At 35.0% G+C, this 17,572-nt stretch overlaps 3 protein-coding genes across 3 annotated transcripts; 1 reads left to right on the top strand and 2 right to left on the bottom strand.

The window, feature by feature from the left end:
• Positions 1 to 1,269: 1,269 nt before the first annotated feature.
• Positions 1,270 to 6,177, bottom strand: LOC110996981 (facilitated trehalose transporter Tret1-like). The gene is made up of 7 exons (XM_022264899.2): positions 5,962 to 6,177; positions 4,841 to 5,070; positions 4,368 to 4,691; positions 4,068 to 4,200; positions 3,546 to 3,775; positions 3,050 to 3,250; positions 1,270 to 1,572 (listed from the first exon to the last, which is right to left on the bottom strand). Exons 1-7 carry the CDS (start codon positions 6,062 to 6,064, stop codon positions 1,339 to 1,341), a joined length of 1,455 nt encoding a protein of 484 aa, XP_022120591.2. The 5' UTR covers positions 6,065 to 6,177; the 3' UTR covers positions 1,270 to 1,338.
• Positions 6,178 to 6,377: 200 nt separating this feature from the next.
• Positions 6,378 to 8,244, bottom strand: LOC110996987 (PCI domain-containing protein 2 homolog). Its single transcript, XM_022264905.2, has 3 exons — positions 7,745 to 8,244; positions 7,502 to 7,670; positions 6,378 to 7,203 (listed from the first exon to the last, which is right to left on the bottom strand). The coding sequence occupies exons 1-3, from the start codon at positions 7,955 to 7,957 to the stop codon at positions 6,395 to 6,397; spliced, it is 1,191 nt and encodes a 396-aa protein (XP_022120597.1). The 5' UTR covers positions 7,958 to 8,244; the 3' UTR covers positions 6,378 to 6,394.
• Positions 8,245 to 8,840: 596 nt separating this feature from the next.
• Positions 8,841 to 11,117, top strand: LOC110996970 (NAD-dependent protein deacylase sirtuin-5, mitochondrial). The gene is made up of 4 exons (XM_022264887.2): positions 8,841 to 9,260; positions 9,397 to 9,591; positions 10,034 to 10,193; positions 10,822 to 11,117. Exons 1-4 carry the CDS (start codon positions 8,949 to 8,951, stop codon positions 11,025 to 11,027), a joined length of 873 nt encoding a protein of 290 aa, XP_022120579.2. The 5' UTR covers positions 8,841 to 8,948; the 3' UTR covers positions 11,028 to 11,117.
• Positions 11,118 to 17,572: the final 6,455 nt, after the last annotated feature.

The raw sequence follows: 17,572 nt of genomic DNA, 5'->3' as shown, positions 1-17,572 counted from the left end.
AAAAATGGAGAGAGAGAGGACAGAGCAAGAGATGGTCAGACTATATAAAGAGGCACAACTGGGACAAGAAGAGCTAACATCAGTAAATAATGGACGAACGTGGTGTAGTTATGGTATAGTTGAACAATTTACGTAGGCAGGCTATATGTTTGCCGCGCACCTCCACTATGTGGAACCAGCTGCCCAAATTATTTCCGAACCAATTCGAGATAAGGTCCTTCAAGAAAAAAGCGAGCCAATTCTTAAAAGGCCGGCAACGCACTCACGGGCTCTCTTGCTGCCACTGCTGCTGCTTTGGGCTGGGCCACATGTCATCTAGATGCTATTTTCCGGTAAGATAAGTGAAATATAGACGATCGTCGTTTCTCGTGTAGACGAAGCAGTGGAACTCCTCTATGCTCAAAATCTTTCCTAAAGAGTACATTGTATCTCCATACAAGCGGTGGCTGACTTTGAATATTACAAAAGCTAGTAGGTGATCAGTCTTCTTTGCCTGATACCTTACGATGTTTCCATCATCGAACGCACTAGTGTAATGCGGGGATCGAACGTTTGACCTTAGGGATGGGAATCGTACTCTAAAACTAAACCAACGCTTTTTTTTTTTAGGAATTATCATAGTAGCATACGCGGGAACGTTTTAAATATCGCTTTGAAAATATTTAACATTTAATTTTCAATTGATTTAGTTATTTTCTCAAGGCCAATTACGTATTACAAAAAAAGGATTACGTGGGCCAACGGATCGTTGTCGTTGGATTCTGCCACCAATGTCGACCTTGTTTCGCACTCCTCAACTACCTTATACTTAAAAAGTTAAAACAACTATTACTGTCCCAAGCCTTGAATCTTTCTTCTTCATTATATCGACCGGTATGTTTATTGTTGTGTTATATATTTTGTGTTGTATTGTCTACTTAACTAAGGTACTGTTTTCATTTTTGCTTTGTATCTTATTTTATCAGTGAAATATCCAATGATTATTTCTGTTTTATTTTATACTTTTTAATTTACAGGGATGTAGCAGTATTTATCTAACACGTACTCAAGTACGCGAGCTTTATTCTATATTATCACCAAACGCGTATTTTAAACCAAATAAACAAATCGACTCAGTTAATTCTCAAGTTATTAGTGCATTTTTTTGTTCGTAATAAATATTGTGTAATCCGTCGTCTATATTTGTATTAAAGCCTGTTTGTAAAGTACTAACAACTCTTAAACTAATAAAATAAAACAACACAGAGAAAATACTTAAAAATGTTTATTTATAATAAAAATATTCTCCAACCACAACAGCATACAAAATTTCGTTGACCATTTTACATACATTTTGTATCAATTTTTCGGAGAATTGTGATGTATAAATATATTTCTAATATCTTCTGGGGTCCGGCCCTTAGTCTCTGGCAAAAGTAGAGCGAAGATCATTCCAATGAGATTTACCACAGCATATATAAGAAACGTTATAGGCAGACCGACGACGTCGACAAGAAAACCATAAGAGAACAGTTGTGAGGAGACCACTAGCCATCCATACGTTGTAAGTACGCCCATCACTTTAGCTCGAACCTACAACAAAAACAGGTGTGGGTATAGCAAATTGTCAAACTTTCATACAATCTTTTTTTCATACAGTAATCCATACATTAATAGGAACGCAAACTAATCGTTATGTTGTTAATATAATATCATTAACATAGCTTGTGAGCTCCTATATGGTCTCGATTTATTGTAAAGCAACAATTGTTAATAATAATTTGCATATGTAAAGAATTTCATGGTATATTACAAGAAATAATGACCGACTATATGTAATAATTAAAATCAATAGATCTAAGAAAACTAACTACTCGGTAACAAATTTAAAAACTTTCTGAGAAATCGGCTGCTTTGACATGCGTGTTTACCAGATAAGATATAATACTTGGTGTAGACTCGACTCGTTGAATTAGGACGAAGTACTTAGGAACCGATATTACAATTCTTGATTCAAATTATTTATTCTTTTTCAAGTTTGTATTTTTGTAGTTTTTATTTCATTTTTGTAGTGTTATCACTGTTTTTTTTTCGCTATTCGTATCCGAATTGTTGTAAGGCACCGCTTATTTTTCATATTGTTTTGTACGCCAATTTGTTGAATGAATACATTATAAAACAAATGTTCTAATTTTCTTGTTCAAATAAAAAAAGTGGGGGTGATTTTTGGGTCCAAGGCATATAAGGAAACCACAATGTTGTTCACGATAGAATTGAATGTTAAATGCTCATAGAAAGTAAATTTGGTTTTGGCTATGGTGCACAACCATGATTGCAGCTCACGACCTCAGAGAGAGAATATTAGGTACTATTAGGATTATTAAGTACTATTAGGATATCTTGATCAACATGATTGACCCTTCGATAGTGATGTTGCCGAGATTCAGATATTATGCAAACGAGTGACGAATGGACAGGATATGATCAAAGCTTTTTCACAAATTAGTTAATATATATAATATTAATTTTGGATAGAAAAACAACATTTAAAGTTTGCTATTTAGTTATAATCACTTTTTACTCTATTTACTCATAACAAAACACTTCATATTCAAAATAAACATTTATACAAACAAAATAGATAAATAATAATCTAATTTAAGAAATATAATTATTTCTTTTAGTATATAGTTAATTCGTACGTGTTTTTGAAGTCTTAATTTTATATATTTTTTATTACGAATAATTTAGTTTATGCGTTGCGAATGTATTGTGTTGAAGATTAACATTATTAAGTATTTAATAAAAATAATAAAAGTAATTTTAATAAACATCTTAGGACAGACATCTTAACCAATTGCATAATGACACTGGAAGGAAGTTTAAGATACGTACTGGGACTAGTTTAAACGCTAGTGCTCCATAGAAGTATATTATGTATAAGGTTAACCACAATGAATACCTATTGCACCTCAAGGATTTGTTACCTATAGTGTATGTACAACCTTTAGAAAGTACAAAATATGTAATTTTTATTTTATTTATTATTTAAGCCAAACATTAATCTCACCTTAAAACTGAACATCTCCGTTATAATTATGCTGGGCAATGGTCGGATCCCTCCCGAATACATAGCAACGGTGGCGGTCATACAAAGAACATGAAGCCATTGGGGGCCATCAGTACATTCGTATATGTCTTCTAGCAGCAAACTTATCCCTAGCACTGTTAATGCTATAACTGTTACGATATAGCCAACCGCTTGGAGATGCTGAAATTATGTGTTAAATTGTTTCACTGTATTAAAACTCCTTTTTTACGAAATGCCAATTTTATCAGAAGCCAATTGTCACATCCTTGAGCACATTTCTTGCTTTGATGCCAACAGAGTGGCAACTTTGTAGCATGCAAGATAGCTTTTAAACGTCTTGGTTGGTTTCCGTGTATATTTATATCCGCAAAACTACATAACAAGTAATAAAACGCCGTTCAAATTTATATATTTGTCTAATCAAAGACTAGACAAATGCTTTTTATAATATCTTTGTATATGTTGAACTACGCACCCGTCTCCCCATTTTCTCTGCTACGAACACAAAGCACAAGGACGCTGTTATCATCACGACTGGAAAGCACAAACATTGCAACTCAGGTCGAATGAAACTCAGATGGCCGTGCTCTGCGACGCGGAGTATCGTTGATGCATAAGCCACAATCACCATTGCACCGTTCCACGCATGACAAGTGAATAGAACGAAAATTAATATAAAGGCTCTTCTCCACGCTTTATCTTTAACTGAAAAAAGACGGGTGAGGTATTTTATTCTTAACTAAATAATTCAAAGGAGATCTAACTGCAAGAGCCTAGATACATTTACGCAAGACGCATAAACTCATCTGTAGGCTTTAGAACAAATTTATTTCTGATAAAATTGTCCAATTATGACGTCACGTCATTAGATATATTTTTATATTGAATAAAATATGGCTATTTTTGGTTGGAAAGAACAAGAAATTATGTGTCTAAAATTATCAATAAAACCAATAAATATATCCATATACCGCGGAATCGGTAAATTGATACTTACAGATAACATAAAAGTTCGTTTTAGGCAGGTGTGCAAATTGATCTTCTAAACGCTTAAGAAACTCAACATCTGCTTTAACTCTCTCATCATTCGGTTTCAAACCTCTCAAGAACGCCACAGTATCATGAGCTTTCTGTAAATCTATTAAATACTACACACTAATTCCAACCATATTATTTTTAAAGTTTATTCTTTGTTACTGGATAGAATTTATCCGGGCGAAGCCGGGCGGGTCGCTAGTAAAATATATACCTAATATGTTCATTCCACTAATTTGTTCTTATAAATATAAACACTTACATCCATTAATCCTTCCTTAACAAGAAATTCTGGTGATTCTGGAATTTGCCACAGCAAAATTATCATTGAGATGGGAAATACCAGCATTATCCATAGTACAGTGAAATAATCAAAATACGCGCCAATCAAATATATTAGAAATACTCCCGTATTCTGCATCAAAACTGGTAAAGATCCCAAGGCAGCTATTATGTCGTGCTGACTTATTTCACGTAAGTACACTGTTACTATAACAAACACTCCACTGGCAGATATACCAGACAAAGCACGCGCAATGGAGAGGATAATTAAATTCGGAAAAAATATTCTTAGGAGAACAGACGCCTGAAATCAAAAGTAAGTCGTAATAATTAATAGTCATAAAATATAATTTATAATACTAGATTATATATGACGTAAAAGTTAAATTTAAAACTCGTTTAGAGAACTTCAGTTTTAAAATAGCAATGGACCATAGTTTTATAAAAACTTACCATCTGTGGAAAAGTAGCGAATAATAGGACCCATTTCCTTCCATAATCATCTGTTAAGTGTGCGAATATTGGCACACTAAATGCGGCTACAAAGGCAACTATACTTGCTAGCCAAGATATTTCCGAATTTGACAGAGGATAGCCGACAGGCGACTTTTCTGATGTGAATATTATTGACATTGGAGACATCCAGCCAGCCTCAAGGCCATATAAAATAAATGATGAACTAACTAAAAAAATACATATTATTGATCATAAGTATATTGTGTCGAATGGAAATGAAACTTATTGCACTTCAAGTGATATGATAGCATAGATGGACCTTTCTAAAATAAACTAGTTATATATGTGCCTTTTAGAAAATGATTACGCATTTGAAACGTTTAATATTTTTATCAAGCACTTTAAAACGCTGGACCTAATACTACGATTAGAAAATAGAACCATCTTTTAACAGGTAGCAAGCAAACCCTGACAAACGGGGTTACCCTACTGTGGATTAAAGGACATAGTGGATCTCTCGGCAATGATGCTGCCGATGAACTTGCGAGGAGAGGCTCGGACATGTTGCCTGCTGGCCTGTATCCTCTCCTACCCTTGTCCTTCTCGCAAGTGCGAGCATGAATTCGACAGAGATCTGAGGAACTCCAGCAACGACGTTGGTCACGACGTGCAAACTGCAGGCAATCCAAAATGGTTCCAGCAGCTCAAAAATCACCAAGCAACTTCTAAACATAAACAGAACTAATCTTATAACAATGATAGAGACAATCACGGGGCATTGCTTAATAAAATTCCTTTTTGTCCTAGGCGCGACAGACAGCCCCATTTGCTGTCTGTCTATCAGGCTGTTTCAGCGCAGAGGAATCAGTCACCCACGTAGTCCTGGAATGCAAGGCTGTAGCTAAGGAACGTACAGAAATCCTCGATACAGTGAGATCTCTCCGTGAAGCCTGCGAAGTGCCCAGGAAGCTTCTGTGCTTTTGGAAGGAGTTAGGCTAGCGTAGTTAGCCAAGACTTTACGTACATTGGACCTATTGAGCGTCTAAGTGCGGAAACAGAGTCCACTTACCTTACCTGTCTTTTAACAGGCATAGACTAATAATTTAATGTTCACACACCTATAACCCCGAATATCCATTGCCAATGTGTTGTGCCTGGTGGTAAGTTTGATAGTTGTGGAGTTTGAAGTTGTGGAGGAGCCGGCGCGATTACGGGTATCATTTCTAAGCTACCTTTTGACTGTAGCCATGTTAAAGAACTAAACGTACGCAAACTTAAAACCAATGCGAACGGAAAGGACTCGTCTCTTGATTAGTAAATAATAAATTTGACAGAATAATTTAGACTTCAAAAGTACTTCAAAGTTTACAGATAAGACAGGTACAATAATTCTTCATCTCTGTCAATATTGCCAGTGAAAATTCACCTTGGTTTATTATCTACCTGTTAGTATCATAATTTAACATGCTTGCTGATGCAAATGTATCTTGAATGTTTGAAATTAAATTACGGTGAATTATTAAATAAAGAAGACTAAAGTAAAAAATTTCTTTAATACAAACTTGACAATGGTGGAAACGCATTTTGCTTACTAACAACAACTTTTTTATGTTGATACGAAATGTACCCTTTAATTTTTCCATCATATATCAAATTGGCGACAATACACTGTGTTTCATCAGAGTCAACGTCGACTTGCCCCATGATTTGTAAAGCAGCTTGAAAACTCACAATATCAATTTGATGTGTATTCTCAGCCAAATACACTTTTCTAAACAAATTTCTGTATGCAGTAATTTTTAACTTCTCCACAATTAAATAAATCCCAGCCCTTATGAAGAAACTTTCATGTTCTTCCATAACATGATCAATTCCGCGTAGATCACCATTCTTTACAGCGGTAACTAGATCCCAAAACTGTAATAAGTCATACTTGTGCAACAAACGCTTTGCTGGCATAAACCCTAAAAGCATTTTAACTGGGATCAAATATGTTAATATTAGCCTCTTATTTTTTATGCTCTGATGATGGCAATTTTGGAAAGCAAATGATAAATATTCATCAGCCGATCTGTAGTCAGAGTCAAACATTGCTTTTCTGCCAACAAAATATCTATATGTGATTTGTTGTGCTAGAGGAAATTGATCCTTAAATGGTGAAGAATCTATTGCCCTTATAAGAGGTTTGCACAAGTGCAGTTTGTTTATTCGAAAATATACTTTAAGTAACTGATTAACAAGATTAAGCATTCCTAGTCTCTTTGTATCTTCATCTGATGTTCTGTTATCTGCAGCACAAACACGGAAACATGCTAGCAAACTTTCTGCAGCCTTTTCAAGTATTTTTCCATTGCTTTGTGCTGAAAGCAGAAAAGATTTTGTTAAAACAGACATTTTTATTGAAACATCATCAAACAGCCAACTTGAATAATCTATTTGGTTCTCTGGAATACCCAAGAGCTTTAAGTATAAATTGACAAATATATGCTGCAACTGTAAACACATTTATTGAGTTATAGGTAGTGTAGCAATACATTGTAAATAAACACAACTTGTCTATATATATTTTAGACCTCAGCGCCAAATGCTTTCCAGGTAAATCAACTGTGTGACAAACTTAGCCAATAGGTATAAAAAAGAAAAGTTTTACAATCATACCATCACATAATTCTGCTTTCTGTGCAACAAGGCGTAAGTCCAAACAAACTGCATACATGAGAGAAAGACTCCAATTTTCTTCCTTCTGAGCTTGTAGTAACTTAACAACAGCAGCCACACACTGGCTTTGATGATGATATGCCTCCATAAAATCTTTGACCGATAAAGCCTGAAATATTTACATAACCATCTACATTTTAGGCTTATTTAGGCTGTTTATTAAAAGTAAGGAAAATCGGTTACCTGAACACAACATAAATGGTAAATAATAATCTCGTCCAAAGGTGCGACACAGTTCCCTTCTACGAGTGTGGCTATGTCACTTGACCTAAGATTTTTATTATTTATGTGGTCGTCTCTCAATGAAAGAAGTCTGGCTAAGTTTTCTCCATTAGCATTCCTAAACATACGCTCTACATATTGAATGTATTGATTCAAAGTACCTGTTGCCATCATGATTGGAGTGTAGTATTTACCAAATAAATTATATTATATTTTTAGGATTTTATACTTTATATTTTCTTGATTACACATTCATGGTACGTAAACGTTTTAGAATAATGATTTATTTAGTTGTATTATTATACTCGGCTAACACACAGATGAAAATTACAAACAAAAATGTATTTTTAAATTCTAATTCTAAGCCTGACGTGAGACGTAACAATTTACAATTCACAACAATACAGCTTTTAAAGTTTTAAAGATAAAAGTAATTTGGCCTAAAGATACCCCGGCCTGGCCATAAAGTATAAACTCCAAAAAAAAGACAGACGTAAATCTTGATTCTTGACAATTGATATTTTTTCTAACAATAGACTATTCAGAAATCAGTTATCAGAGTCTAGCGTTGCCAACTTTACGTCTTTTTACGTAAATCTACGTATTTTAGGACTTTCCGGAAAACTTACGAACTTCAGTCACAGAATCTACGTTTTTTTTAATCAAATCGTAAAACTGCACAATATCCAAATTCATTAGGCTGAATAGACAAAAAATCTATTATTTGTGAAAACTAGACGGAGGAAGAAATGATGGTGGATAGTGGCTATTAACCGAATTTTTTTATTTTATTTTTTTTTACTAAAAATATAATTATGTAATACCTATTTGTGACTATTATATTTGGTCGGATTCGTGCTAAAAACATGTACAATTTTATTTAGCAGAAAGTAATAATGAACATTTAAAAAAAGACTCGTTTTATTCAGTTTTACCTACCATACCCTCTTCATTTCACTCATTAAAAATGTACGTAAATCTACGAACTTTTCCTATAGAATTGTTACTAAATCTACGTAATTTTCTAATTTGGCTTACGTAATTTTCAAAATCTGAGTTGGTAACACTATATCAGTCAGTATTTCACTAAAATGTTTACTTCTCATCTTTTTAATGTTTTCAAACTCTTTAGAATTTATTATATGTTAAAATATTCATTTCAATTATGCAAATTAGTATACTAAGATTAACAAATAGTTTATTAGTTTCCAAAGTAAAAGTCATGGCTGTGAGACAGTCTAGTGATTTGGCAAAATTCAAAGAATGTTTAAAGCAAGCTAAAGATGTTGTGATACTTTCTGGTGCCGGTATAAGTGCCGAATCTGGTATACCAACATTTCGAGGAGCTGGTGGTTTCTGGAGAAAATACCAAGCATCCTCATTGGCGACTCCAGAAGCCTTTCAAACTAGTCCAAGTTTGGTTTGGGAATTTTATCACTACAGGCGAGAAGTCGCTGCGAAAGCTCAACCTAACGCTGTGTGTGTTGTTTTCGTCGCTAATTTAATATTATATTAATAATTGATGATTGTATACTGCCTTGAATTACCTAAAATCAATTTTTTCCCAAATGGATATTGTCTGCTGGATTAAATTAATGTAAAACTCTTTGCAGGGTCATATAGCAATTGCTAATTATGAATCAAACCATAGTTCAGATAAAAATATTACCATTATTACACAAAATGTTGATGGTTTGCATGCAAGAGCCGGCACAAAAAACCTTATAGAGTTGCATGGTAACCTATATAAAACCCGCTGTACAAAATGTAAAGAAGTTCTTGTGAACTTTGACAGCCCTATTTGTGAGGTAAGGACAAACCTTATTTTGAATATCACTAAGAAGCAATTTAAAAATAAAATTGTGATGATTAGTTTTTAATGTGATAGGAGACAGATGGGTAAGAGGTACATCTAATGTTATGTGTCATGTACACTCACATGAACAGCGGTAGCACATAACATTATTATTACTCCCACAAGGCTTGCGAGTGCATTTGCGGGCCTCTTGTGAATTGGTATCTTATTTTGTTTATTGGAGAGTTGGTTCTCCACATAGCCACATTAACCTATTGAGTCACCTAACCTATTACCACATCTAATCTTGTTTTTCTCAATAGGTTAATATTTCTTAAAGTATTGGGTTATAATTCTTCACAACTGTCCTCAATAAAACCATCCATTCATATAAAAAGAATGCATTTTTATGTTTATCTTATAGAGTATTAGTTAAAAACTTATATATTTGACAGGTATTAGCTGGTCGTGGAGCTCCAGATACAAATATAGTGGGTTCTGATATACCTGTTAAATCATTACCACATTGCAAGAAAAGTAACTGTGGAGGTCTACTTAGACCTCACATTGTGTGGTTTGGCGAAGGCCTGGAATCAGCTGTGCTAAAGAAAGCTGGTAATTAGACTGTGACAGTTGATCAATCTCCTATCTGCATCACAATAACCAAACCCTACGAAGACTATCCATTTTTAAAGTAGGATAGAATGCAATCTGTTTGCTCACTCATATTTAATAATCAATATAAAAGTCTATGTTAAAAACATATATAGCTTGTTATTTAATTATTTAAAAAACTGGTGTAAGTTTAAATCTCAAGATAGGATATTGGCACAGTTGAACTGTCATTTTCATACAAGGGTCTATCCACATACACCGATCCAACCTACCATGGATAGTTTGTATCAACAGATGGCTATTACAAATCCGTCAATTGGATATTGGCACACTTTTATCAATATTTGGATTAAGATGTCAATCTCAGATGGTCAATTTGATTGAGATTGGTTATTGCGTTTGCGTTAGAGTTTTTCAAGAAAAGATGGTTAAAATTCTTGAAAGGCCAGCAACGCACTTGCGAGTCTTCTGGCAATGTGAGTGCCGATGGGCAGCGGTATCACTTAACATCAGCTGAACCTCCTGGCTGTTTGCCTCCTTTTAAATTAAAAAAAACTTGTGTAAAAATAATGTCTTAGGCCACATTACTTTAATATGTGTTTTTAAGTATTGCCTATATGCTTTCCAGAACAAGCTATGGAAAGATGTGATGTCTGTCTTGTTGTTGGCACATCATCGGTTGTATACCCAGCAGCTATGTTTGCCCCTCAAGCAGCAGCCAGAGGTGCCACAGTTGCTGAATTTAATATAGAAACAACTCCAGCTACACCCGACTTTCATTATTATTTTGAGGGACCCTGTGGAACAACTCTTCCTTTAGCTTTAGAGGATTAATTGTTTCTATTATTTTATCAAACCCAATTTATTTGTAACTAAAAAATCTAATAAAAACAGTGAGTCTTTCAAAGAAAATGTTATAGCTGTATGTAATGTATATACTTACTGTATATATGTATATATTATTTATAATTATAATAAATGTTTTGTTGAATGTGTTTTATTAAAGAACATCACTATCTAAACAAATTAGAATTCGGATATAAAGCCGGGTTTCCACCGCGAGCGGAACGGACCCATTAAGGACTCGGTCTAACTCGTAAGCGTAAACTGCATACTTGTATTCCCACCAACAAATAGTCGGGCGGAAAGGACTGAGCGAGCAGAAAGAGTTGAAAGGAACTCGCTCAGTTCTAGGGAGCGGAGCGGAGTAATTACGGAGTCCGTTCAACTCGCAGTGACAAATTACATAGTAGCGTTTCCACACAGAAAGTGCTGAGCGGGGCGGATCGAACGAGTAAAAAGTGATTGAAACGAGTCCGCTGTGGCAAGGTCTCGCCGACTAGTTTGAAACGGACTCGCTCGCGGTTTCCATCACCCGAAATTGTTCTCTACTAAGTACTAACCCTGTAATAGTTATTAAATTTTTCCCCTTTCAATGTTCTTTCTCGAATGTGCTGGCATAACCAAAACCTCGCGTCTTGCACGTTTTTTTCTATGCTTAAGATAATATGTACTTTTTCTTTCTGTATACATAATCATTGTCTTCACTTGATCCCGTGTCACTCGACAACATCGCAAATTCGCAACAAAACACTACCGCACGTTCAAAACTCCAACTGAACTCGCTCTCTGTGTAAACTGATTGTTCATTTTCCATTTCTCATTTTTCGTTCAGCTCGCTCCGCTGATTCCTCTCTCTCATTTCCCTTTTGCAGTGGAAATCAACAGACAAATCTCTTTGTTGGTGGAAATGCAAAGCTATTTCATATAAAAGGCGTCCGTTCCGCCTAACCATTTCCCGCTCATTACCCTTTTGCGGTGGAAACCCGGCTGTAAGCCGGGTTTCCACCGCGAGCGGAACGGACCCATTAAGGACTCGGTCTAACTCGCAAGCGTAAACTGCATACTTGTATTCCCACCAACAAATAGTCGGGCGGAAAGGACTGAGCGAGCAGAAAGAGTTGAAAGGAACTCGCTCAGTTCTAGGGAGCGGAGCGGAGTAATTACGGAGTCCGTTCAACTCGCAGTGACAAATTACATAGTAGCGTTTCCACACAGAAAGTGCTGAGCGGGGCGGATCGAACGAGTAAAAAGTGATTAAAACGAGTCCGCTGTGGCAAGGTCTCGCCCACTAGTTTGAAACGGACTCGCTCGCGGTTTCCATCACCCGAAATTGTTCTCTACTAAGTACTAACCCTGTAATAGTTATTAAATTTTTCATCGTCTAAATCGTAGAATAGCCTATATTCCCCTTTCAATGTTCTTTCTCGAATGTGCTGGCATAACCAAAATCTCCGTCTTGCACGTTTTTTCTATGCTTAAGATAATATGTACTTTTTCTTTCTGTATACATAATCACTGTCTTCATCCCGTGTCACTCGACAACATCGCAAATTCGCAACAAAATACTACCACACGTTCAAAACTCCAACTGAACTCGCTCTCTGTGTAAACTGATTGTTCATTTTCCATTTCTCATTTTTCGTTCAGCTCGCTCCGCTGATTCCTCTCTCTCATTTTCCTTTTGCAGTGGAAATCAACAGACAAATCTCTTTGTTGGTGGAAATGTAAACCTATTTCATTTAAAAGGCGTCCGTCCCGCCTAACTATTTCCCACTCATTACCCTTTCGCGGTGGAAACTCGGCTGTATCATTATATTATCATCTCATTTAGCAATGCGAAATCGTCGAGCCAAACTCGGAAATCAACAACTTGGTACATAGTTTTCGACGTACTGGAAGATATTTATCAAGTACTGATTCGAATCGAGCCGCCTTTGATACGATTGCTAAAATGATTAACTGCTTGTATATTAGCGTTTGCATTGGGCCAATAGACATTGTTTGCGAATATTGTGGCGCATTGAAGTTTTCCGGATTTTATCGTGCTGTAGAACTCAATTTACTAGAAAACGATACGTACCCATTGTTTTACGGCAATCGTTGAAGCAATTATTTCTGCATCTCCAAGTCAGATACGCACATTATTTCTTATTATTATTTCGACATGCTTTCCAACGAGCCACTCTAACCTGTGGCACAAATAGGTACAAAGATAATATATTAGAAGATATGTATATTTTACTTAAGATAAAAAAGGAGATATTGCTCTTGATCGAAGACAAATGTTACCGCATGTTTTTTTATGTAATTAATAGGAGGCTCATCTGATGTTAAGTAATGTATACCGCCGCCCATGGACATTCACATTGCTCGCAAATGCGTTGCCGGACTTTAGGAATTGGTACCTACGCTCTTTGCGGTATCTTATTAGTCAGGTTATGGATGATAGCGCCAAGCCGTGAAATTAATAACGCATTTAATCTTGAATTGGAATGGAAACATATAATCACCGGGAATAATAATTAATCAAACGAATGTACCTCTAACCTCTGTTTAATACCCAACCATTGGAAGTTGAATACATAAATGAAGGTCATGAAAATGGTGGTTTATATTTCCTGGATGCCTAAATAAAACATTCCTCATGTTAGTATTTTGTCCACTGTGTGAGATCCCACATTGTGCTTGCAGTTTCTTCTTCTAGATTAACAGCCACACAGACCAACATGTAATATTACAAAATACTCCGCAATGGCCATAGGTTTATTATTAAAACTCATCATTTGGAAGGAATGCACAATGGCGCATAAACGTGCATTGGAAGCAACCAAAAATTGAAAGTCTTCGCAATGACTGTTTGGATGTTTGAGCATGTCAATGTTTGGGAGGCATATTGACTGTACTGTCTGGCGGTTTCCGCTAAACACTGCCAGCTATTCCAAGATCAACTGCTGCCGACGTAATGAACCCTTGCCTCAAATACCACTAAGTGAAGAAACTTCAGCTGACAAAAACATGAGAGGTTCATTGTTGTACGATACATCTACTATAGATTATTGAATTGCTAACTATTGGTATTGGTCGAATACCAGTCGATGAATCTAGCGAATTGATTTCATCCTCGGAATTTGTCTCATCGAAAGAGGAATCAACAAAACATTTTTATTATCCACAAACTTAATTAATGGTTGAGCTAGCTAGCTAATTATAGCGGCTAAGAATAAAGATGTACCTACTTAGATGAATTAAACTACATAATCTAGAATGAGATCATTGATACACTACATTCATTAAAATCAATTGACTGTGTAACAAATGAAGATGAAGCCGCCGAAATAACTATCCATTATTTGTTCTTGCGCCTGATAATAAAACAAAAAATAGGAGAACTATGATGTCGTCTATCATCAAAGAGCGCTGCTATGGACAAAAATACGTGGCTTAAAAGCATCAATAATAATAATAAAGCCTTTTAATTCCCAAACTCTTCGAAAATCGCTTTAAATATTATATTTTCACTCCAGTAGGTATATCTCGGAGTTCGGTGTGCCACTTGGTAAAGGCATCCTCTATCCCTTTTCACTGTTCTCTATTTTTTACGACTCTTCTCAAGTTGTAGCCTGCTGTTAGTTTCAGTTCGTGCTCCCATCTTTTGCGTGGTCGACCTCTTCAAAAGAAATAGAATCAATACTTACTTACAATACTTAGTTTTTTTATTATTATTCTAATAAACAATTTATGTTAATGCTCCTAAGGCGAAAAAACGTTCGCCGGATACTAGCTGATCCGGTAGGTACTTAAATATGAAAAAGGTTTCAATTTTTTTCGTTTTTACTAAATGACCTTTCCCTCTATATTTTTATATAGGTGTATATTATACGACTCTATGTATATATAAATAAATAAAATATAAGATGACATTTGCATGCCTATTTATGTGGCGGATTTTTGTAATTTATGTAACTAATTGTAAGACTATTCTAGCAAATAAACGATTGGACGATGAAGTTGTTATGTGTTATTTTTTCATATCACAAGACCAGAGAATAAAAAACGAAAAAAATCTATTCTATTCGTCTTATTTATTTAAATAAGAAAAACGATACTTACCTTTAAATTCAAGGAATCAAAAATACTCTGAAAGCTGATACTTGGGCGTTCAAGTAAGTAAGTAAAGTAAGCAAGTTTACTACAATGTATCCGCACCCCTTACTCTTGTCAGCAAAAGTAATCAAAGCTCCTAAAAATAATAGTACATAAACGTATTAATTTTTTGTAGGAATCCTCGAAAATGCATTTCGTTTTCAAGCATAGATAATGTAACATGTGTAAAATAGTAAATAAGTACTGTTGACGTAATCACCAATAAAGAAAATGAAAGAACCCCCTATAGTGCGTATCCTATAGTGCTTAAGTAATACTTGAACCCTCTCGAATTGAAATGTGAACGTACGTCCATAGGATCAGCTCAACGTTACCTGAGTAAGGATTACAAGAGCAATATCACTTTAAACACTACTTATTTGACTTACACGATAATGTAAATATACTTAACGTTATAAAAAGTGATCATTACAAAAACTAGTACTATTTACCAAAAGTTCGTTAAAAATTCTAAACGATTTATTCAACCTATTCACAGTAAGGAATATCACGTCATAACATAGTAGTATTAGAAGCAAAAGTGGAGCATCTCACCGTCTGAATAATCGCCTGAAATGTGTGCGGAAGTAATAATGTTTATAAAAAAGTGTTTAATGTGACTACTTAATTTTATTGGTACATTCCAAGCAGACCGTAAACACGTCTGTTATGTTTCAGACGCACATCGTAAACACTTCATTAGAAAATACAATCATTTACAAAATAAATATTACACATAATATGTTTGTCTATTATTATTTCTATTAATATTATTATTTGAATCTGATATGAAAAGGGTAAAACGCTGCAACGTGACGTTCATAAGTGTACATTATGACGTTAAATATATGAATAAATAATTTTTGAGTGATTGATTGCAACAATGGAGTCATAACTAATATAGTGCCATCTTTAGACTTGTTTCATTACAGGCACAAAAACGACGCGACTAAGGGCCTGTTTCACAATGTATGGATAAAGTGCCAAATAGCTATGCAACACAAATTATTCGAAAGATAAAAGTTCCAAAAATAAAAAATACTGTTTATCCTACAAATAAGTAACAAATAGCTTATTTGGAACTTATCCGGACATTGTGAAACAGGCCCTAAATCTATTTTCGTACTGTTCGAGCAAATATTAATTACGCTCATGGAAACATTATTTTTTTTTTCGAAAAAGAACCCCGATCGTTTCGAGGTCCTTGACAAGTCCATCCCACCAACGCAAGTGTGGTATGTTACACACAAACATAGTGTCAAAACATTATAGAATACTAAGGGCCTGTTTCATAATGTATGGATAAAGTACCAAATAGATATGCAACACATGAATTATTCGAAATATAAAAGTTCCGAATAAGATACTTCGCGTTTCATAACAATTAGCAATATATACTATTTGACAGAATTATTCTATTTGACAGTCGTGAAACGTAAAAATACCGTTTATCCTACCAATAAGTAATAGGTAAATAGCTTATTTGGATCTTATCCGGACATTGTGAAACAGGCCCTTAGCATTTCATGACGAATAGCGCTATCTGATAGTCGTGAAACGCAAAAATACTGTTTATCCTACCAATAAGTAATAAATAGCTTATTTGGAACTTATCCGGACATTGTGAAACAGGCCCTTAGCATTTCATGACGAATAGCGCTATCTGACAGTCGTGAAACGCAAAAATACTGTTTATCCTACCAATAAGTAATAAATAGCTTATTTGGAACTTATCCGGACATTGTGAAACAAACCCTTAGACTGTTAATGAACATTACCTTATTAAGGTATTGACTTGCAATGTCGAAAATTAAGTCAACATAATACTTATAAGCCATAATTGTACAGGCTAGATTATAATTCATATATACACTGGCCCCTTCCAATCTTCATGGAACTATCAAGAGAGCTGGTGCGGCTTGTGATGCGGCTGAAAAAGCTAAAGTCTGCAAATACAGGGGTCTAGGCTCTGAATATGATTTTGTCCCATTCGGTGTCGAGACCCTTGGTCCGTGGGGTCCTAGCGCATTAAAGCTTTTTAGGGAATTATCAAAAAGGTTAGTCGACATCACAGGAGAACGAAGAGCTGGCAGCTACCTTGCACAAAGAATTAGTCTAGCTATTCAAAGGGGGAACGCTGCTAGTATCTTCGGAAAATTGCCTAAAGGGACTCCTTATAATAATATTTTTTAATAATTAAATTTTAAGGTTAGTTATTAGATATATTTTTAGTTTGTAATTGTATATTAATATAATTAAATTATTTTTTACTTTTAATATTATTAAAGTAATAAAGTGAAAATTCATATAAAGTCACTGTTTTTTCTGAACTTTATTGTAGAGAAAAAGAAAAAAGTAAGTAGACGCTTACACTTTCCTTCGGTTCCTGTTAC

Source organism: Pieris rapae, chromosome 7 (assembly GCF_905147795.1).
Source record: "Pieris rapae chromosome 7, ilPieRapa1.1, whole genome shotgun sequence".
Lineage (NCBI taxonomy): Eukaryota > Metazoa > Arthropoda > Insecta > Lepidoptera > Pieridae > Pieris > Pieris rapae.
This window is presented reverse-complemented; position numbering and strand designations above follow the sequence as displayed.

Coding starts and splice junctions, on each gene's coding strand:
- LOC110996981 (XM_022264899.2), bottom strand. CDS start 6,064: ATGATACCCGTAATCGCGCCGGCTCCTCCACAACTTCAAACTCCACAA. Junction 3,251..3,545: donor CAGAGAAAATGGGGAGACGG/GTGCGTAGTTCA, acceptor ACATAATTTCAG/CATCTCCAAGCGGTTGGCTA. Junction 1,573..3,049: donor CGGAGATGTTCAGTTTTAAG/GTGAGATTAATG, acceptor TTTTTGTTGTAG/GTTCGAGCTAAAGTGATGGG.
- LOC110996987 (XM_022264905.2), bottom strand. CDS start 7,957: ATGATGGCAACAGGTACTTTGAATCAATACATTCAATATGTAGAGCGT. Junction 7,671..7,744: donor ACCATTTATGTTGTGTTCAG/GTAACCGATTTT, acceptor TAAATATTTCAG/GCTTTATCGGTCAAAGATTT. Junction 7,204..7,501: donor GAAAGCAGAATTATGTGATG/GTATGATTGTAA, acceptor TTCTGCTTTCAG/CACAAAGCAATGGAAAAATA.
- LOC110996970 (XM_022264887.2), top strand. CDS start 8,949: ATGCAAATTAGTATACTAAGATTAACAAATAGTTTATTAGTTTCCAAA. Junction 9,261..9,396: donor CGAAAGCTCAACCTAACGCT/GTGTGTGTTGTT, acceptor AACTCTTTGCAG/GGTCATATAGCAATTGCTAA. Junction 10,194..10,821: donor AGCTGTGCTAAAGAAAGCTG/GTAATTAGACTG, acceptor TATGCTTTCCAG/AACAAGCTATGGAAAGATGT.